We start from the raw sequence: 23,546 nt of genomic DNA, 5'->3' as shown, positions 1-23,546 counted from the left end.
AATCATAGATCTTAAACTTTGTGATGCTGCAATTGGCAATTTTCCGCGTGGGCAATTTTCCTGTGGGCAATTTTCAGGGAACCCTTTTTTAGGATTTTCAATCCAGATTTATTGCTTCATGTAACTTAAGTGTTGGTATATAGATAAGGATTGCCACCAATATTTATAAGGTGGTATAGTATGCGGGAAGGGGAACCTGAGTTTCATCAGGGTCAGATTCTGGCTGTGTAGAGTGTGAGGGGAATGTAGTGGTCTGGGTCAATGTACCAGCAGAATCATCTAGCAGTGGCTGGGCATCAGTGCACTTGTGGCGCCCCCAGGAGTACGAGAACACAATAGGGTAAACGGGCACCATCTCAAATGATATCGTATGTGGGATCTCCCAATGCATATAAAACTATATAGAAGCAGACCAAGAAAAAGTATATGCAACAACTGTATGGATCACCACCAATATTTATAATACAAAAATATATTTTATTTAATTTCAGCAAACATTATATACAAACACATAGTTAAAAACAATTAAAGTCTGTGCATAAAACCCGGCTGTGTGCTTCCACTTGGGGTCTGCCTGGTATCATGGTTGGAGGCAGGGGAGATTTTTGTCTATGCCTCCAGGGCTCCTGTGCTGGTAATATGCTCTGACTACTAGCTGTGAGTTAATATTGGTTGCAGCAATTTGAATGTCCCAGGGTGTATGTTAATAGAGTTTGGAGTACCATTAGGGTGTGTGCACACGCTGCGGATCCACAGCAGTTTCTGCTGCGGTGTACTGTACCATAATAACCTATGGGAAATGGAAACCGCAGTGCAGACGGTGCGAATTTTTCCGCGCGGATTTGCTGTGGTTTCTAATCCGCAGAGAGAATTGACATGTCAAGTCTTTCTGCGGATTCTGCTGCGGTTTACCATCTGCTCCATTGTAGAGGTGATAAACCGCAGGGCAAAACCGCAGCCTAATCCGCAGGTAAACCACAGGTCTTTTGACCTGCAGATTTACCTGCGGATTTTGCTAAATCCGCACAGATCAATCCGTAGCGTGTGCACGTACCCTTAATAATATTTGCTGATGGTTACCTGCGTAAGCATGCGTCTAGCACATTTTGTATGTCTATGACAGTATTTATTTGAAAACAGCATGCATACAGGTATCAGTACTTGAAATATTGAAATATAATATATCTCTATGTAGTGGGACCTCATTAATTATTGAGCACTTGCACTTTTATATTTTGTCTGGGGTTTTGGAACCTTAAATATTGAATTGTATGTGATTATGACCCAATTTTCTTTGTTCACTTTCTAATGTCTGCCTTTGCACAGACTATTTTAATTGTTTTTAGCTATGTGTTTGTATGTAGTGTTTGTTGAAATTAAATAAAATGTATATTTTTGTATTATAAATATTGGTGGTGATCCCTACAGTTGTTGCATATACTTTTTCTTGGTCTGCTTCTATATAGTTTTATATGCATTGGGAGATCCCACATATGATATTATTTGAGATGGTGCCCGTTTACCCCATTGTTTTCTAGCGCCTGTATAGATAGGGATTGTTACATTTAGATATGCTATATATGGGATTCATGTTTATTTGATACTGATATCATGTGACAGGGCACCATAGCAATAGTTCTATGTGGGCCCGCCACACCTGAGAGAGGGTGGTGAGCCACATCCAGATCCCTCCCTCCTCACAGTAGTGGCACCCAAAGCCCCCATTACGGGTATAATGATGACCAAAGCTTTTCCACAGAATTCACCCTGAAGCAGTAAACTGAGTTCCAGCGGTCCCCACAATACCCCCATTCGGTATTCTCCCATCCAGCACTCCCAACAAACACACTGTCTCATCCAGCATCGGGCACCTTCTCCAACAGGTAGCATCATCCTGTCTCCAGCGTACCTTACTTAAATTATCTCTAAACCCCTAAGACAGTATATGTGCATCCAGATCTGCTCTTCTGTGTGGGTCTACCCACAAAACTCACCACCATTTTGAGATGTACTCTTCATAACTGTTTGTTAAACCTGGAGCTTATGCACCAAGCTGGAAGACAGCCGCGAACTACAATTCAAGGGACCGCAAGCCACGTGTGGCTCCTTACTTAGCTACAGTTTGGGGACCCCTGATATAGATATAGATATATATATATATATATAGAGAGATATATATATATATATAGATATATATAGATATATATATATATATATATATATATATATATATATAATATACATACACACACAGTACAGACCAAAAGTTTGGACACACACCTCATTCAAAGAGTTTTCTTAATTTTCATGACCATGAAAATTGTAGATTCACTCTGAAGGCATCAAAACTATGACTTAACACATGTGGAATTATATAATTAACAAAAAAGTGTAAAACAACGGAAAATATGTCTTATATTCTAGGTTCTTCAAAGTAGCCACCTTTTGCTTTTAATACTGCTTTGCACACTCTTGGTGTGGGGATGCTTTGCTGGTGACACTGTTGGGGATTTATTCAAAATTGATGGCATACTGAACCAGCATGGCTCCCACAGCATCTTGCAGCGGCATGCTAATCCGATTTGCGTTTAGTTGGACCATCATTTATTTTTCAACAGGACAATGACCCCAAACACACCTCCAGGCTGTGTAAGGGCTATTTGACCAAGAAGGAGAGTAATGGGGTGCTACGCCAGATGACCTGGCCTCCACAGTCACCAGACCAGAACCCAATCGAGATGGTTTGGGGTGAGCTGGGCGCAGAGTGAAGGCAAAAGGGCCAACAAGTGCTAAGCATCTCTGGGAACTCCTTCAAGACTGTTGGAAGACTATTTCCAGTGACTACCTCTTGAAGCTCATCAAGAGAATGCCAAGAGTGGGCAAAGCAGTAAAATGTGTGTGTGTGTGTGTGTATGTGTGTGTGTGTGTATATATGTGTGTGTATATATATATTCAACCCCCTGCAGATTTAGCAGGTTTACACATTCGGAATTAACTTGGCATTGTGACATTTGGACTGTAGATCAGCCTGGAAGTGTGAAATGCACTGCAGCAAAAAAGAATGTTATTTCTTTGTTTAATTTTTTTTTAAATTGTGAAAAGTTTATTCAGAGGGTCATTTATTATTCAACTCCTCAAACCACCAGAATTCTGTTTGGTTCCCCTAAAGTATTAAGAAGTATTTCAGGCACAAAGAACAATGAGCTTCACATGTTTGGATTAATTATCTCTTTTTCCAGCCTTTTCTGACTATTTAAGACCCTCCCCAAACTTGTGAACAGCACTCATACATGGTCAACATGGGAAAGACAAAGGAGCATTCCAAGGCCATCAGAGACAAGATCGTGGAGGGTCACAAGGCTGGCAAGGGGTACAAAACCCTTTCCAAGGAGTTGGGCCTACCTGTCTCCACTGTTGGGAGCATCATCCGGAAGTGGAAGGCTTATGGAACTACTGTTAGCCTTCCACGGCCTGGACAGCCTTTGAAAGTTTCCTCCCGTGCCGAGGCCAGGCTTGTCCGAAGAGTCAAGGCTAACCCAAGGACAACAAGGAAGGAGCTCCGGGAAGATCTCATGGCAGTGGGGACATTGGTTTCAGTCAATACCATAAGTAACGTACTCCACCGCAATGGTCTCCGTTCCAGACGAGCCCGTAAGGTACCTTTACTTTCAAAGCGTCATGTCAAGGCTTGTCTACAGTTTGCTCATGATCACTTGGAGGACTCTGAGACAGACTGGTTCAAGGTTCTCTGGTCTGATGAGACCAAGATCGAGATCTTTGGTGCCAAACACACACGTGACGTTTGGAGACTGGATGGCACTGCATACGACCCCAAGAATACCATCCCTACAGTCAAGCATGGTGGTGGCAGCATCATGCTGTGGGGCTGTTTCTCAGCCAAGGGGCCTGGCCATCTGGTCCGGATCCATGGGAAGATGGATAGCACGGCCTACCTGGAGATTTTGGCCAAGAACCTCCGCTCCTCCATCAAGGATCTTAAGATGGGTCGTCATTTCATCTTCCAACAAGACAACGACCCAAAGCACACAGCCAACAAAACCAAGGCCTGGTTCAAGAGGCAAAAAATCAAGGTGTTGGAGTGGCCTAGTCAGTCTCCTGACCTTAACCCAATTGAAAACTTGTGGAAGGAGTTCAAGATTAAAGTCCACATGAGACACCCAAAGAACCTAGATACAGTGCCTACAATTAGTATTCAACCCCCTGCAGATTTAGCAGGTTTACACATTCGGAATTAACTTGGCATTGTGACATTTGGACTGTAGATCAGCCTGGAAGTGTGAAATGCACTGCAGCAAAAAAGAATGTTATTTCTTTGTCTAATTTTTTTTTAAATTGTGAAAAGTTTATTCAGAGGGTCATTTATTATTCAACCCCTCAAACCACCAGAATTCTGTTTGGTTCCCCTAAAGTATTAAGAAGTATTTCAGGCACAAAGAACAATGAGCTTCACATGTTTGGATTAATTATCTCTTTTTCCAGCCTTTTCTGACTATTTAAGACCCTCTCCAAACTTGTGAACAGCACTCATACATGGTCAACATGGGAAAGACAAAGGAGCATTCCAAGGCCATCAGAGACAAGATCGTGGAGAGTCATAAGGCTGGCAAGGGGTACAAAACCCTTTCCAAGGAGTTGGGCCTACCTGTCTCCACTGTTGGGAGCATCATCCGGAAGTGGAAGGCTTATGGAACTACTGTTAGCCTTCCACGGCCTGGACAGCCTTTGAAAGATTCCTCCCGTGCCGAGGCCAGGCTTGTCCGAAGAGTCAAGGCTAACCCAAGGACAACAAGGAAGGAGCTCCGGGAAGATCTCATGGCAGTGGGGACATTGGTTTCAGTCAATACCATAAGTAACGTTCTCCACCGCAATGGTCTCCGTTCCAGACGAGCCCGTAAGGTACCTTTACTTTCAAAGCGTCATGTCAAGGCTCGTCTACAGTTTGCTCATGATCACTTGGAGGACTCTGAGACAGACTGGTTCAAGGTTCTCTGGTCTGATGAGACCAAGATCGAGATCTTTGGTGCCAACCACACACGTGACGTTTGGAGACTGGATGGCACTGCATACGACCCCAAGAATACCATCCCTACAGTCAAGCATGGTGGTGGCAGCATCATGCTGTGGGGCTGTTTCTCAGCCAAGGGGCCTGGCCATCTCGTCCGCATCCATGGGAAGATGGATAGCACGGCCTACCTGGAGATTTTGGCCAAGAACCTCCGCTCCTCCATCAAGGATCTTAAGATGGGTCTTCATTTCATCTTCCAACAAGACAACGACCCAAAGCACACAGCCAAGAAAACCAAGGCCTGGTTCAAGAGGGAAAAAATCAAGGTGTTGGAGTGGCCTAGTCAGTCTCCTGACCTTAACCCAATTGAAAACTTGTGGAAGGAGCTCAAGATTAAAGTCCACATGAGACACCCAAAGAACCTAGATAACTTGGAGAAGATCTGCATGGAGGAGTGGGCCAAGATAACTCCAGAGACCTGTGCCGGCCTGATCAGGTCTTATAAAAGATGATTATTAGCTGTAATTGCAAACAAGGGTTATTCCACAAAATATTAAACCTAGGGGTTGAATAATAATTGACCCACACTTGTATGTTTAAAATTTATTAAAATTTAACTGAGCAACATAAATTTTTGGTTTGTAAGATTTATGCATCTGTTAATAAATCCTGCTCTTGTGTGAAGTTTGAAGGCTCTAACTTATTTGCATCTTATCAAACCTGCTAAATCTGCAGGGGGTTGAATACTACTTGTAGGCACTGTAACTTGGAGAAGATCTGCATGGAGGAGTGGGCCAAGATAACTCCAGAGACCTGTGCCGGCCTGATCAGGTCTTATAAAAGACTATTATTAGCTGTAATTGCAAACAAGGGTTATTCCACAAAATATTAAACCTAGGGGTTGAATAATAATTGACCCACACTTTTATGTTTAAAATTTATTAAAATTTAACTGAGCAACATAACTTTTTGGTTTGTAAGATTTATGCATCTGTTAATAAATCCTGCTCTTGTGTGAAGTTTGAAGGCTCTAACTTATTTGCATCTTATCAAACCTGCTAAATCTGCAGGGGGTTGAATACTACTTGTAGGCACTGTGTATGTATATATATATATATATATATATATATATTATATTATATTATATTATATTATATTTATTTATTTTCGAGGATGGAGATGTATATTTCCGTTAGGATTCGATTCTTTGCTTCAGGGCTGTGGAGTCGATAAGCCAAACCTGCGACTCCGACTCCTCAATTTCCTTTCCAACGACTTCGACTCCAACATATATTGCTTATATTTAAGTGAAAAATTTATTGTAGTACAATGTGAACATCAGACATTTAATCATTTTTATGATCCAATAATCAAGACATTTAGATAGAACATAATATATATTTATTGGAATACAACTTTAGAACACAAAAAACTGTAATAAATAGTAAATATGTAATACACTATGTAATATCGAAAATATACACTCACTGGCCACTTTATTAGGTACACCTGTCCAACTGTGTGTTAAGACTTAATTTCTAATCAGCCAATCACATGGCGGCAACTCAGTGCATTTAGGCATGTAGACATGGTCAAGACAATCTCCTGCAGTTCAAACCGAGCATCAGTATGGGGAAGAAAGGTGATTTGAGTGCCTTTGAACGTGGCATGATTGTTGGTGCCAGAAGGGCTGGTCTGAGTATTTCAGAAACTGCTGATCTACTGGGATTTTCACGCACAACCATCTCTAGGGTTTACAGAGAATGGTCCGAAAAAGAAAAAAAATCCAGTGAGCGGCAGTTCTGTGGCCGGAAATGCCTTGTTGATGCCAGAGGTCAGAGGAGAATGGGCATACTGGTTCGAGCTGATAGAAAGGCAACAGTGACTCAAATTGCCACCCGTTACAACCAAGGTAGGCAGAAGAGCATCTCTGAACGCACAGTGCGTCGAACTTTGAGGCAGATGGGCTACAGCAGCAGACCACACTGGGTACCACTCCTCTCAGCTAAGAACAGGCATCTGATGGCTACTTTCAGCAGGATAATGCGCCATGTCATAAAGCTCGAATCATCTCAGATTGGTTTCTTGAACATGACAATGAGTTCACTGTACTCAAATGGCCTCCTCAGTCACCAGATCTCAATCCAATAGAGCATCTTTGGGATGTGGTGGAACGGGAGATTCGCATCAGGGATGTGCAGCCGACAAATCTGCGCCAACTGTGTGATGCCATCATGTCAATATGGTCCAAAATCTCTGAGGAATGCTTCCAGCACCTTGTTGAATCTCTGCCACGAAGAATTGAGGCAGTTCTGAAGGCAAAAGGGGGTCCAACCCGTTACTAGCATGGTGTACCTAATAAAGTGGCCAGTGAGTGTATATATATACACAGTGTGTGTGTGTATGTATGTGTATATATATATATATATAATCACTATGTAATAAACTATGTAAGTGGCAAAAAACAGTTTTCAACAAAAACATACTAAATAACATTTGTGCAGTCTATGAATTTGTTCTAAGAAATATCAATTGCCTCCATGAGATCCTCCTTCTTAGATGACCTAAAATCTGACCTAATAATTTTAAGGCCAGAGGACAACCTCTCTACACTAACTTGGGTTGGAGGCAAAGCCGTAACCACATGGGCAACATCTCTATAACAATTTCCGGGTATAAAGGAATTGCCTCATGCACTGTCAGTTTTGATGAACGGTTGAATTTTTCTTTTTCTTTGAGAGCAAGTGAAACATTTTGCTGAAATATGGTCAATCTGTTTGCTATAGGAGACGGAGTGAAATCTTTTTCCTTGCAGCAACGCTTTGCCTGCTCCATATCATCCAAATACTTGTCAAAGTCAACCTCCTCATCTGATGAGGATGAAGATATGGCAGCAGTAGCACTGTCAGGACCCAAGTCCTCTTGCGCCTGGCGGTCCTCCTGTAGGCCACTCCTCCTAACTGCTACCTCAGTCAGAGCTTCTTTTCCTTTAGTAAGCTGTTGATCATCAAGCAATATACGATGACTTGGGTCCACATAAACAGCTGCCAGAAAAATTTTATTTTCCAATAGCTGTGTTTCTCTCCGTTTCATTGAAGCAGAAATGCCATCTGCGATTAAATCTCCTCTTTGGGACAGGCAAAATAGCAAGTTCTTCCACTCCCTTATGAAAATGCCAGGAGTTAAATCCTCAGCTTGAAATTTTTTAGTCACGGTAAATAGGTGATTAAGCAATTCCTTCAATTCAGTCACCTGTGTCCATTGACCTTCATTTAGGGTTACCTGAGGGTTCGCCATATCTATAAGAAACGGTTTTAGCCAGGATCAAAACTGGGGGGGGGGGGAGCAGAACCTCATACTGTTCCGCAGAATCTCATACTGCACACCTCACCTGCTGCAGAACCTTATACTGCACACCCCTACACTTGAAAATAAAGCCTGCACCTTATGATGTGGTGAATGCAGTCTATTTATTCCAACTATCAATTGATGTTGATGTGTTACTGAAGACAAGCAATGCCTGTCCTGGGCATCCTTTTGGGCAGCTATGAGGTGTACCTGACTGGTGCTAAAAAAAAAAAAAAAAAAGGAGTGTTAGTCTGTGTGCTACCCGGCTTTCACTCTTTTTTTGGTACAGATAAGATATGGATAGACAGATATGGATAAATGGATAGACAGAGCAGATTTCTAATCTGCTTTTGCTATTGAAAACATTATCTATGAGTTGAAAAACCTTTCAGGTGATGCGGTTTTTTAAAAAGCTGATCTGCTTTTGCAGCTGAAAAACGTATCCTCAAAAAACGCAGTCAAAACGCTGTGTGTGAATGTAGCCTTAGATCAGGAATAGAACAGCCATTTATAGGGCATTTCTTAACTTTCCCAAATATTCAGCACATTCTGCATTGAACTACTGTACCCAATTTATTATATATTTTAGGACTATGAGTCGGACCGTTTTATACCGAATCCGACTCCACCAAAATGAGCTCCGACTCCGACTCCACAGCCCTGCTGTGCTGAGCCCATCCTTGTAGAGGTTATACTATCTATACCATCTGATATCTGATAAAGGGTTGTTCCTCAAATCAGGTTATCCCAAATCCCGATGATAAGGGATAACTTAATGACTTTTGGGGGACTGACCACTCCTGAGAACAGGGCTCTGCAGCTCAGCCATGAATGGATTAGAGGGGCGCATTCTTTACTTCTGCTCTATTCATTGTCTATGGAAGTGATGGAAATAGCCGATTGCTGCTTTCAGCAGCTCTATAGATAATGGAAAGAGCAGAGGCCTGCATGCACATCTCTGCTCCATTCAGGACAAGACTGCAGACCCCTGTTCTCAGAATCTTTGGGTGTGGGCAATGGTTGGATCCTATGGATTGGAGAACTTGATTATTTGGTGAATAACCCTTTAAAGATCCTGATTGATTTTCCTGTTTACAATTACAGTATCATCCAAGAACCAAAAATAAAAATATTAATGTAGAAACTGGGAGAAAGAAGAGCACCAAATAGGGTTTAGGCTATGTGCCCACAGTAGCGTTTTTGAATGATCAGGAAACGGGTCTCCTTCCCAGAAAACGCGTGGCAAAAACGCACGTTTTTGGTGCGTTTTTTTTCCTTCTGGGCTATAGGAAATAGCCAAAAACGCGGACCTAAGCGGAAATTAATGAACATGCTGCGTTTTTTACCGCTAAGCGTTTCCTTAGCTGTAATAAACGCATCCATTGTGTGCCCACGTTGCGTTTTTTTTAAGCGTTTTTGATGCGTTTTTCGGGGGAAAACCGCATCAAAAACGCTTAAAAGAAGCATCCCATTAATTTTAATGCATTTTGGCCTTTGTGCCAATGGATGCGTTTTTTACCGCTAAGGAAACGCTTGGGCCTCTTTCACACTTCCGTTTTTTACAATCAGTCACAATCCGCCAGGTTTTGAAAAAAAAAACGGATCCTCAATTTTTTTTTGAGGATCCGTTTTTTTCCTCATTGACTTGCATTAAAGGCGGATTGTGACGGATTGCTGTCCGTTGCATCCGTTTTTTGTGAGGATCCGCCAAAAGTTGCTGTCCGTCACCATCCTCAAAGATTTCAAAACGGAGCTTGTAACGTTTTTTTCTCTGGCGGATCCTCCAGACACTAATTTAACCCGAAATTCTTTCTGGGTGCCGGATGAAAAAAAAACTCTCTCTCTGTCTCTGTCTCTCTCTGTCTCTCTCTGTCTCTGTCTCTCTCTCTCCTTCCCGGCCAGCGTTTCCTTTAAATTTCCTCATTTTCAGAATACGTCTGAAAACGGATCCTGTGCCATCCGATCACATCAGTTAACAACGGATCCGCTTGTATGACTTTTTGGCGGATTTGAACTGATGCAAAAAAACTGAAGTGTGAAAGAGGCCTTAGCGGTAAAAAACGCAGCATGTTCATTAATTTCCATTTAGGTCTGCGTTTTTGGCTATTTCCTATAGTCCAAAAGACGCGCGGAAAAAAATGCATCAAAAACGCGCGTTTTTTGCGCAAAAATCGCGGCAAAAAACGCGTTTTCTGGGAAGGAGACCCGTTTCCTGAGTGTTCAAAAACGCTACTGTGGGCACATAGCGTAAAAGTTGACGAACAGATGATTTCCTTGAAAACTTGAACAGGTTTACAAAGTCAACGTGTTTAGAGGTCAACAGAGGACCTCTTCATCAGGGCAAAAACTTGATGAAGAGGTCCTATGTTGACCTCGAAAGGAGTGTCTGAGCAAGAGGTCTGAATACTTATGACCATGTGATATTTGTTTTTCTTTTTTAATAAATTTGCAGAAAAGTCTACATATCTGTTTTATTTCAGTCAAGATGGGGTGCAGAGTGTACATTAATGAGAAAAAAAATGAACTTTTTTGAATTTACCAAATGGCTGCAATGAAACAGAGTGAAAAATTTTAGGGTGTCTGAATACTTTCCGTACCCACTGTACAAACACACAGACTCTCACATGCATACAGTTGAAACCAGAAGTTTACATACACTATATAAAAAGACACATCTATGTTTTTCTCAATATCTGACATGAAATCTGGATAAACGTTTCACGTTTAGGTCAATTAGGATTACCAAATGCCAGAATGAGAGAGAGAATGTTTTAAGGCATTTTTATTACTTGCTGCAAAGTTAAAAGTTTACATACATTTCATTAGTAATTGGTACTATTGCCCTTAAAGCCCCCGTTACACACTGCGATATCGCTAGCAATATCACTGTAAAGTCACCGATTTTGTGACATTACAGCGATATTACTAGCGATATCGCTGCATGTGATACTTACCTCCAACCCGCTCCCCCGCTGGTTATCGCTGATCGCGCGAGAAGCTGCTGGATCATTCCTCGTCGGTCACTTCCTGCGGCGCTTCCTGCTATGACGACGAGCGACGCGTGGATGTGGGCGGGAGGACGCAGGATCGCCGCGTCTGACAGGTAAGTAGCGATCCCCGTCCCCTGCAATGTCGCTGGTGAGATCTGCCTGAGTGGCAGCTCACTAGCGACCACCCAGCGATTCACCAGCGATCCTGACAGCGTCATATCGCTGGTCGGGATTGCTGGTGAGTCGCTAGGTGTAACGGTACCCTAAGCTGAATGACTTGGATCAAACGTTTGTGATATCCTTCCACAAGGTTCGCACAATAGTTGGTCGGAATTTGGGCCCATACCTCCTGACAAAACTGGTGTAACTGATCCAGGTTTGGAGGCCGCCTTGCTCACCCCGGACTTTTCAGCTTTGCCCATAAATTTTCAATAGGATTGAGATCAGAGCTTTGTGATGGCCACTCCAAAACATTGACTTTATCCTTAAGTCACTTTGTTACCATTTTGGCATTTTGCTTCTGGTCATTGTCTATTTGGAAGGCCCTTCTCCGCCCAAGCTTTAACTTCTTGTCTGATGTATTGAAATGTTGCTTCAGTATTGCCACATAATCTTTCTTCATGATGCCATCTATTTTGTGAAGTGCACCAGTCCCGCCTGCAGAAAAACAGCCGCACAACATGATGCTTTCACCCCCCCCAGTTGGGGTGGTGTTCTTAGGCTTCCAAGCTTCTCCATATTCCTCCAAATGTAAAGATGGTCAGTTTTAGTTTCATCAGACCACAGGACATGTCTCCAAAAATTAAGGACTTTGTTCCTGTGTGCATTTGCAAAAATTAATCTGTTTTTTTTTTTTTTTTGTTTCTTTTCGATTAATGGGGTCTTCCTGGCAGAGTGGCCTTTCAGCCCATGTTGATACAGTACTCGTTTCACTGTGGATATTGATACAATCTTACCAGCTTCCATCATCTGCACAAGGTCTTTTGCTTTTGTCCTTGGGTTGATATGCACATGTCATACCGAATCACTTTCATATCTGGGACACGGAACCCATCTCCTTCCTGATTGATACGATGGCGGGACATTCCCATCTTGTTTGTATTTGCGTATAATTGTTATAACTGTTATACAGGTGCACCTTCAGGTATCTTGAAATTGTACCCAAGGATGAGCCAGACTTGTGCAAGTTCGCAATTCTCTTCCTGATATCTTGGCTGATTTCTTGAGACTTTCCCATGATGATGCACAAAGACGCAGTGTGTTTCAGGTGTGCATTAAAATACATCCAAAGGTGTGCCTCTAATTAACTTCAAATGTTGCCAAAAAAACTATCATAAGCTTCCAAACACATGACATCATCATATTGACAATCCAGAATTGTTTAAAGGCATAGTAATCTTAGTGAATGTATACTTTTGACTTTGCAGTAAGTAATAAAAATGCCTTAAAACATTCTCTCCTCATTATTCTGGCATTTGGCAAATAATAATTATGGTAATCCTAATTGACCTAAAACGTGTAAGGTTTATTCTGATTTCGTGTCAGATTATTGAGGAAAACATGAATGTGTCTTTTTTTATATAGTGTATGTAAACTTCTAGTTTCAACTTTACCTACATAAACACACACATACACATAGAGACATGCATAAACACATACAGATACATACACACACCTTGGATAGATATACTCTCTCTCTCTCATACATACACATACTCCGACACAGAAACACACACACACCTTCATAAACACATACATACATAAACACATACAAATACACATGTAAAAACAGACTCACAGGGCCGGCTCCAGATTTTCGTGGGACCCAGGCGAAAGGGTCTCAGTGGGCCCCTTTAACATATACCACGATTCATGATGCACAGATAAGAAATATATGTGTAGTACAATGCCAAAGATTTCACTTCTAACATTACATGAGTGATATCGTAAATTATACAATATCATACAGCAGAGTGGATTCAGGTGATTGAGGGTCCAGAGGTTTCAGTACTTGTAGTATTAGATAAAAGGTAAACGGGATATTGATAAATGTACCCACTAGTAGAAACTGTCCTCAGCAGTATATCCTTTACAAAAGTCATTTTCTTCTTATATAGTTCTCCATACAGTATTATGGGCATTCCATAGTGCTCCATACAGTATTATGGGCAGTACATAGTGCTCCATAAAGTATTATGGTCAACACATAGTGCCCCACACAGATTTATGGGCACAACATAGTGCTTCATACAGTATTATGGACCCCATATAGTGTTCCATGCAGTATAATGAGCCCTATATATATATATATATATATATATATATATATATATATATATATACATATATATAGTGCTTCATACAGTATAATGAGCCCCATATAATGCTTCATACAGAAATGACCCCAAATAATGCACCTTACAGAATAATGGACCCCATATAATGCGCCCATACAGAATAATGGATCCCATATAATGCTCCATACAGAATAATGGGCCACATATAATGCTCCATACAGAATAATGGACTCCATATAATGCTCCATACAGATTAATGGACCCCATACAATGCTCCTTACAGAATAATGGACCCCATATCATGCTTACCCCTCTTCCTCTTCCTCCGCTGCTCCGGTTTCCTCAGCGTTTTATGACTCTGCAGTGCTCAGCAGAGGATATGCTGTAGTGACGTCATCGCACTGTGTGCCTGATACATCAGAGAGTCATGGACACCGGAGCTGCAGAGGAACAGGGAGAGGTAAGTATTTCAGTTTAAAGCACGGAGGGGGGTGCCCACGCTGGCATCGGGCCCCTCCGACTCCTGGACCCCATAGCATGCCGGATGGTGACGCCGGCCCTGCCTGCAAGCGCACCCTTCCACATCTGGGCCCCTTTGCAGCTGTCGTCAGTACGTCCGCCCCTGGATCAGACCATGTCCCTGCACGGTCAGACACAGCCATTACACAGTACACACCAGGGGCACAGTTATAAGATTATCTCGGCACAGGATCATTACATTTAAACACATTCATTTGTTTAAATTAGTATTTTCCAAGATTTATTGATTAAAATCAACTTTAAAATTAACTTTGTTCTTGGGAAAACCCAACCCCTTTAAAGGGAGTGAAACTACTACAAGTTTTGTTTCAACTCCTCCAGATTTTTACATTTTCTTTTGTTTGCTATAAGTGAAAAAACACTGCATTTGCATCCAGCTTAGGCTGTGGTCTGTGAAACAACCATATTGGAATGGATTACAGAACATTGTCTAAACTGAAAAAAAAATTGTACTCCTCAGCTGGATTAGCTATGTATAGGTTTTCAGACTGTCTAATGGGAATCCAAAAACAGACTGGCGCCTCTTTGAGTGAAAAAAAAAAAAAAACCCTGGGGGAAAAAAGCCATCTGTGCTATTACACCTAATAAGTATTCCTTACTCAGGCTTCCGATTTTTGCTTACTTTAATTATGGCTATTTTAGTTAAAGGGACAGACTACCTTTCAAATAAGCCGCTACCCTTAAGTCATAGATTAAGCACCTAGGACAATCGCCTTCTACTATAATTGGTATCAAGAAAGGGATATTTGTTTAAAGTGGTTTTCACCTGCGTTCATGCCACGATTCACCTGTTGTTTTTTTTTATCCCTGGTCTGCAATTGCAGTACCTATTTGTTTGCTTAACCTTTTGCTGAAACTACACTTCCTTGCAAACCATACAACGTTTGTAGAAAACTTCTCCCTCTGACTCCTGGCCAGCATGTGACAAGGAGAGTAGAGTGGGAATTGTGCATTCACGTTCTCCACAGCAAACCTTGTGCCCCTTAAAGAGAATCTGTCCGTAGGATCCACCCTCATAAGCCATCTATATGATGGTCTTAAGATGCTGAATTAAATTATACCTTGATATCGGTGATCCGATATCTTATTCCAGAGAAATCCACATTTTTTTTATGTAAATGAACTGTAAAGATCTATGGAATGGATACAGATCTTCATGAGAATCTTCCTCCAGAGATTACCGTATTATAAATAAAAGGAGGCGTTACTAATGTGAGACATGTAATGACTGACATTTTGCTCTAATACTCGCACACTGCTCTGCACTGAGATCAGAGCTAATAGTACAGCAAAGTTGAATTTTGTCCTATCTATATATGTATCCCCATTTGGGACTTCCGGCCGCTGTCCCCGAATTCCATAAGGCACTGCGGCAGTGCCACTTGCTGACTACAGCAGCAGCACAACCAGAAGTCAGACACCACCCACACATGTCACATGGTCCTGACGTCATCATTGGTCCTTCAGCCCAGCTGCCATCAGTGGTAGTGAGGCTTGGAACGCAGACAGGAAGTTTAAGATCCCGTTAGTTCCTTCTAGGCGTGTGTTCTGTGTAGGAGCCGGGCAGCGTGGCAGCAGTGCCTACTGCAGTGTGGGAAGCAATGACCACCTTGTCTTCGTCCAGTAGTGATCTGCAGAGCAGCGCCTGGCAGTCTGCAGTGTATGGGAGAGACTGGGGGGGAGAGTGCTGCTCCTGCTGCTGCTGGGATGATTACAGCAGAACTGACATGAGCTGGAGGCTGGGCTGCTGATGTGCTCACCCACAGCACTGGAGTCTTACACTGGCATGGATGCCAACGTGCAAATATCAGTATGGAAACCTGCTACACCACCATGAGGAGAGCAGTCATGGTTCTCTGCAGAGGATTCCTGCTTTCCATCCCAGTAGATAGTGCTGCAGCATCAGACATTAAAGGGGTACTCCAATTTGACTATCTTATAATATAATCACTAATTGGGTCTTCCGGCCACCGTCTGCGAATCCCATAAGGCACCACGGCAGTGTCACTTGCGATGGCCGCGAACTGCGCCTGTGCAGGTGACATACACGTCTCCGCTATTCCCACACAGCCGCGTCGTTACTGCGCATGCACAGGAATAGTGACGACGTGTATGTCACATGCGCAGGTGCAATTTGTGGCTGCAAGGCAAAAAATAACCCCCAGAGAACTGGGCTCCACAGAGCTTAGTCTGAAAAGAGCAATGGCCAAACTTGCATTCCACCTCTTCATTCATTCTCTTATAGGACTAGCTGCATACAGTGCTGTGATTTTTCCAGCAGTCCCATACAGAATGACTAGCGTGGTGATGCCCATGTCAGTCCACCACTACATTCAGATGGGGTTGCTGTAGAGACCAATTTTTGGGATTGATGGGGGATATGTCACTAGGCTTTTGCTACCTCATCTAAGAGAAGCATACTGTAGGGAAAGAGACCCTGATTCCAGCAATTTATCACTTAGATTACTGTCTGCTGCAGTTGTGATACAATCAGAGTTTTTAGATGTAGCGTGTGCTGAGTTTAGAATGCTAACCTAGCCCACACCACTGATTGGCAGCTTTCTATGTACATTGTATATAGTCAGTAAGCTGCTAATCAGTGCTGGGGGATTGGTTGGACCAGGAGGAACCCAGGAAGCTATATCAGAAGCTGCCACCAAACCTAATAAGTGACACATCACTGAAATCTGGGTCTCAGCCCCTACCTCATGATACCCTCAGATTACATAGCAAAAACATGCTGACAGATTTCTTTAAGACAAGTGTTACACAAAATGAACTCCCTTTAATAGTCTCTACCGTTACAAGCAACGCGTTTGTCATTTATTTTCATAAAATGCAGTGTCATGCCAATGAGGCTTCAGAACAGAACATGTGGTCAGCAGCATGCACCATATATCCAAACTAACACGCTCCTGTCTCACTATTATTTGTTTCTCTTGCAGATATGATCTTCAGATACCCAGAAGAAAACTATGAATCATTTCCTCTACCCGAATCTGTCCCTCTTTTCTGCCTTCCTATGGGAGCAACAATTGAATCTTGGGCTCCCAAAATCAAATACCCATTGCCTGTATTCTCTACATTTGTCCTAACAGGTTCTAATGCTGAAAAGGTACCTTCCCAGTATATATTTCTAGGAAAACTTCCGGAGACTTGTATATTATGCCTTTCTAGCTGGCTTGTATTGAGGCACCAGCATGAAGAATTTTACATAACATTTTTTTTCTTGTAAATGCATTTCCTAATGGTATAGTGATAGAGCGCATTGTCATTTAGATTTTCATATTATGTTGCTCACCAATGGGAAAACTCTACATTGTCAGAAGTTGTGCACCTACCATAGAGTAGGGAATGCTTCGGGATTTGTGGTGGGAGGGGGCCTGGTACTGAAATTTTTCCCCACTTGCCGTCGTGCTGACCTAGTGGTCAACTGCAGCCACCACATGTTTTCTGTAGTATAATTCAGCCCAATACTAGCTGTAAAAACGTAGGCGCACTTCACTAACTCTTAAACTATAACTGTGATTATTTAACAACCTGTCCTCTTGAAATCAGTTAGGATGAAATGTGTTCCCTATAAATAAAAGCTATAGGACTACCTAATATTATTATATGAATAATGCTGCTTCCATCTTTGAATATTACAATTCGGGCAGTTCTATAGGCTTTTTGCTTTTCTGTGTCAGCACATGACCATTGCTCTGTGTAAACGGGGCTGGCTGACTGGCTCATTAAAAATAAGGAATACCTCCCATTAAAATTTTTATCCTCTTAATATATTACCTTCATCGTATTTAAATAGCACTATGTACTTACAATTGCTCATTTTGCCTTTCTACCCAGATAATTCTTCTCGTTTCCATTAGGTCTATGAGATCACCTGATTAAAACCAGACTAGCTGAATCCTTCTTAGCTTTATGTACAAACAGGAGTCTCTTTTCCCTGCATGAGTCATCAATAGAACTACAATCCTACATTAATGCAAAGTACACAGTGCCATATAATATGATGACTGCAAAAAATATTAAGAGGATGAAAACTTTGATGGCAGGACGAGTGCTTCTTTAAGCTACTCTCATTGTCTTTTCTAGCTGATGCAGAGACATAAAAGACGTGGGCCTGAGATTTGGTATTGGGCCCTCTGATTTCTGTGCCTTAATAGTGACGATTGATGCTAGTGCCATGATTTGGCAGATTTTTTTGTCACCAAAGTATTGTTTTGATCATCTTGTCAATATGCAGAGATTTTTTGATTTTCGGAATGTCTTTCTGTTTTCCTTTAGGTATATGGTGCTGCTATACAGTTCTATGAACCCTACCCCCGAGAAATGCTGGCTGAGAAGCAGATGATCCAATTAGGGCTCATAACAGCAGTTGAGAAAAAAGTGATGACCTCGAATATTATCAACACCAACAAATGTATCTGTTTGCTCTCCCATTGGCCTTTCTTTGAGACGTTCCGCAAGTTCTTAATGTTCATCTACAAGCTCTCCGTGTCCGGCCCACATACACTTCCCATTGAAAAGTATGTCTCACTTTGGTATTTTTGTTTAGTTGTGTTGTAGTTTTACAGAGCGTCTATTAGAAGTCTGGGTGCTTACTTATTAAGTCATTCTGGTTACAAATAAATAGGTCTTTTAAAAGGAAGGTGCCATCAAAAAAAAAATTTTTCAGCAATTGAAAAAATTTAAAGAATTAATGTTTACATTTTCTTAAAAAATATTAGCATTTGTTTTTAATTTTGCAAAATATGAAAAATAATTTTAAAAAGTTTGGCATTTCCCCTTGTTAACACTAGGGGTAGCAGCTACTGAAATTTGGCACAAAAACCTAGTGTACAACTAGCTCACATTACTGCCCTGCTGTAATTATGGGCAGAATCTGCTGACATGGGTGTGATGTCACTCCTCTCCTCCCCTTCTGGGTGTTTGCTAAGTTAAGAGAGGATGACATCTAGGAACACAGTGAGCAGCCATTTTGATGGGGCCTGCAAAGTTACTGACAGTCTTTGCATGCAAAGTCTGGATCAGAACAGGTCATCAATCAGCAGAAATGTGTCCTGGATTTCTGTGGAGAAGACAGTCCATCCATGTGTATAAAACACAGCACTCTGAGGAGAGGAATGGGGTCTTTGGTCACCGAGGATGGCAGGCAGCAAGGGTTCTGGGAGCAGGGTGACAGCAGCACAGAGTATTTCAGGAGAGCAGTGTGCTGGTTTATGGGGGGCACAGAGGGAGATATATGGGGAGGAGCAGGGTGACAGCACCACAGAAATCCAGGAAACATTTCTGCTGATTGATGGCCTGTTCTGATCCAGACTTTGCATGCAAAGACCACATTCCCCTCCTCAGATCCTGTTCTGGCGATGTGTGAAAGCGAGGCAATAGGCGCAGTCTGGGGTGACGCTGGGAAGCAGGATGGGGGGAAATGTAGCCATTCAGTAGCGATAAAAATGAGACCCCTCTCTTCAGCTGCCTCACCAGCCCTCCCCTGACTGCACCGAACTATTACCCCTAACCCGTGTGCAGGTGCTCAGCCAGAACCACCCTAGAATGGGTCCCCTTTTAGCAGATAATACTGCCATAGTGTTCTCACATAATACCACCATATACTTCACACATAATACCGCCATATAGTTCATACACAATACCACCATGTAGTTCACACATAAATCCAGCAGGGTGACAGCAGCACAGAGTATTTCAGGAGAGCAGTATCACACTGGATAGGATTAGATACACGGCTCAGCAGTCAGTATCACACGGGGTAGGATTACATACACGGCTCAGCAGTCAGTATCACACGGGATATGATTGGATACACGGATCAGCAGTCAGTATCACACAGGAGAGGATTAGATACACGGATCAGCAGACTGTATCACACAGGATAGGATTAGATACACGGCTCAGCAGACAGTATCACACAGGAGAGGATTAGATACACGGCTCAGCTGTCAGTATCACACAGGATAGGATTAGATACACAGCTCAGCAGTCAGTATCACACAGGAGAGGATTAGATACACAGATCAGCAGACTGAATCACACAGGATAGGATTAGATACATGGCTCAGCAGACAGTATCACATGGGATAGGATTAGACATATGGATCAGCAGTCAGTGTCACACAGGAGAGGATTAGACACATGGCTGAGCAGTCAGTATCACACAGGATAGGATTAGATACACGGCTCAGCAGTCAGTATCACACAGGATAGGATTAGACATATGGCTCAGCAGTCAGTATCACACAGGAGAGGATTAGATACACAGCTCAGCAGTCAGTATCACACAGGATAGGATTAGATACACTGCTCAGCAGGCAGTATCACACAGGAGAGGATTAGACATATGGCTCAGCAGTCAGTATCACACAGGAGAGGATTAGACACATGGCTCAGCAGTCAGTATCACACAGGATAGGATTAGATACACGGCTCAGCAGTCAGTATCACACAGGATAGGATTAGACATATGGCTCAGCAGTCAGTATCACACAGGAGAGGATTAGATACACAGATCAGCAGACTGAATCACACAGGATAGGATTAGATACACGGATCAGCAGACAGTATCACACAGGAGAGGATTAGACATATGGCTCAGCAGTCAGTGTCACACAGGAGAGGATTAGACACATGGCTGAGCAGTCAGTATCACACAGGATAGGATTAGATACACGACTCAGCAGTCAGTATCACACAGGATAGGATTAGACATATGGCTCAGCAGTCAGTATCACACAGGAGAGGATTAGATACACAGCTCAGCAGTCAGTATCACACAGGATAGGATTAGATACACGGCTCAGCAGGCAGTATCACACAGGAGAGGATTAGACATATGGCTCAGCAGTCAGTATCACACAGGAGAGGATTAGACACATGGCTCAGCAGTCAGTATCACACAGGATAGGATTAGATACACGGCTCAGCAGTCAGTATCACACAGGAGAGGATTAGATACAGGGCTCAGCAGACAGTATCACACAGGAGAGGATTAGATGTCCAGCAGATTGCCAAGTGTTTTGAAACAGCAGGGAGCAGCTCCTCCTATGTTTTGCAAGAACAGGGGCAGCAGCTGGTCGGGTGTTTTGGAAAGAGCAGCTTGGTGTCCAGGAGCTCGTCCTGGTTCCTCTCCTGCAGAGTGAACATCCAAGCCATTATGCTGGAACAGTACAGCATCCAGGGCTTGCAATAGAGTGTAAATGAAGCTAAAAGAAAAGCACTGGGCTCTAATAAGATGGCGCCTGGCCACACCTACAGCTGTGACTTGAGCTGCCCACAGAGGCGTGCCCAGTTCACTCCTGATGCAGCTGCAATGAAAGAGATAGGGTCGGCAGCCGATCGTTATGTCTTATGCCCAGGGACTGCCGTAAAAAAGCATGGAAAGTGTCGTTCAGCAGCCAGAGAGGTAAGATGGCAGCCCTCAGTGGCTGCATTAATACCGTGCAAAAAATAAACCATACACACCACTGAGTCAAGCTTAGGGGACAATATCTTTTTATACTATTTTCTTTTTTACATTAAATTATGAAAAAACACGGCACCTTCCCTTTAAATGATGGGCTGTGATATTCTGTGCTCATGGGTAAGGTATAGGGGTTAGTTTGGGGAACTGTAATGCACACTACAAAAATGGCAGCTGGGATCTGGTTCAGAAGACCGTGCTTTTCGTCTATGCTCGTTTTTACAAATAAAGTGTAGATTGTCTGTGTAGTTGGGGTTGTCTGTTGAATGTTGTGAACATTGTGGTATTGGGTGATACAGGTGGGTTTTATTGTATTTTTGTTTCATTAGACACATATCCCACTTCATGCACAATGTTCCCTTCCCATCACCACAGCGGCCAAGAATCCTTGTACAGGTAACACGTAATTTTTTTTTTATAAACTAATGAATAGTAACATTGGAAACCTATAGCTCCACAATCCAGCAATAGGGGAGCGCAAGCTGACAGGGCAGTGTACAAGTCATCTTGGTTTGTAAGATTCACTACCAAGTTAATTGCTGCTTTTTAAGCCAAGATTAATAAAAAAAAAAACAGTTCTTAATCGCGCAATGTAATGCTGCCTTTAAATGTCAATTTACACTGCAAGATTATCATTAATAAATGTTCCTAGGCAGGCTTGTTCATGATAATCTTCCAGTGCCAACAGGCTGCCAATCATCCGATGAATAAATAAAATACTCATTGGTCAGATGCGATTTATCATTTTGTTTACACAAAAGCTTAACATTCTAAGCAGCACATTGTCCTGTGTAAACAAGACCTGTGCTGCCAAGATCAGTCGCAACCTGTGCTGCCAAGATCCGTGGCAACCTATGCGCTCTGAGTGATCTATTACAGCGCATCTGAAGCTGCGTGAGCTTGTGTAAGCAGGCAATAAAATGACCACCGATCAGTAAATATTTTTAGAGCAGCGGCCTCTTAACTCCGCAAAATCATCTAGTGTACTCAGACCGTTAGTCATTATCTATTGGACTGAAAAGATAGTCCAGCTCTGCTAAACAAAAGAGTAGTGAGTATGCTGGGGACCCAAGACCCCTGTTCTGTTGGTAGGTTGGATCCCCAGCAATTAGATACTTCTCATCTTTCCTGTGAACAGATAGTTATTGCTGGATAAACTTTCATCCCTTCCAGCTAGTGTTCTTTAGTTTTTCTTGTCTCCTTCTTAAAGTCATAACTTTTTTATTTTTGACAATCAACATAGGTTTTTTTTTCTTCTGATGGGACAAGTTGTAGTTTTGAATTGCACCATTTATTTTACCTGGGCGTAATAGTACGCCAACGTCGGACTCCCTCTGTGGGCTCTGGCACTGAGCCCACATCTTTTTCTGGCACATGTCAGCTGTTTTGAACAGCTGACATGTGCCTGTAACAGCTGCCGGTGGAATTGCGATCCATCTGTGGCTGTTAACTAGTTAAATGCCGCTGTCAATCTCTGACAGCGGCATTTAAATAATTGTTTTAGCGATTAAAAAGTGACCTGGCAAGATGATTTTCCGGGTCAGTACGATTAAGGAGATATGAGCTATAATTTTTAAAGGCACCATTTTGTTGGCGTGCATAAACAACGCTTTGATCACTTTTTATTAAATTTTTTGGGGTGACCGAAAAAGTGCAATTTGTGCTTATCAATTTTTTTATTCTTTAATAGTTTATATATTTTTATAGGTTGGTCTGTTATGGACAAGGCAATACTAAATATGCTTTTTTATTATCATTAACAGATGAGGAAGTTGATTTGATTTTTTTAAAACTTTTTTTTTTATACATTCTATTTTTTTTCTTTGCTATAATTTTAGTTCCACTAGGAGACATGAACTTGAGATCAT

General features: G+C 42.3%; 1 protein-coding gene across 5 annotated transcripts in view; it reads left to right on the top strand.

Annotated features, from left to right (window-relative positions):
- The window catches only part of DENND4C (DENN domain containing 4C), a 259,443-nt gene that overhangs the window by 137,976 nt on the left and 97,921 nt on the right, over positions 1–23,546 (top strand). For all 5 annotated transcript variants that reach the window (XM_073542724.1, XM_073542725.1, XM_073542727.1 and 2 more), the window contains exons 5-7: positions 17,147–17,316; positions 18,489–18,730; positions 22,008–22,074. In XM_073542724.1, coding sequence (XP_073398825.1) covers positions 17,147–17,316; positions 18,489–18,730; positions 22,008–22,074 — 479 coding nt within the window. The remainder of the gene's footprint in view (positions 1–17,146; positions 17,317–18,488; positions 18,731–22,007; positions 22,075–23,546) is intronic.

This window comes from Dendrobates tinctorius, unplaced genomic scaffold (genome assembly GCF_039654945.1).
Source record: "Dendrobates tinctorius isolate UK_male_01 unplaced genomic scaffold, ASM3965494v1 ptg000128l, whole genome shotgun sequence".
NCBI lineage: Eukaryota > Metazoa > Chordata > Amphibia > Anura > Dendrobatidae > Dendrobates > Dendrobates tinctorius.
This window is presented reverse-complemented; position numbering and strand designations above follow the sequence as displayed.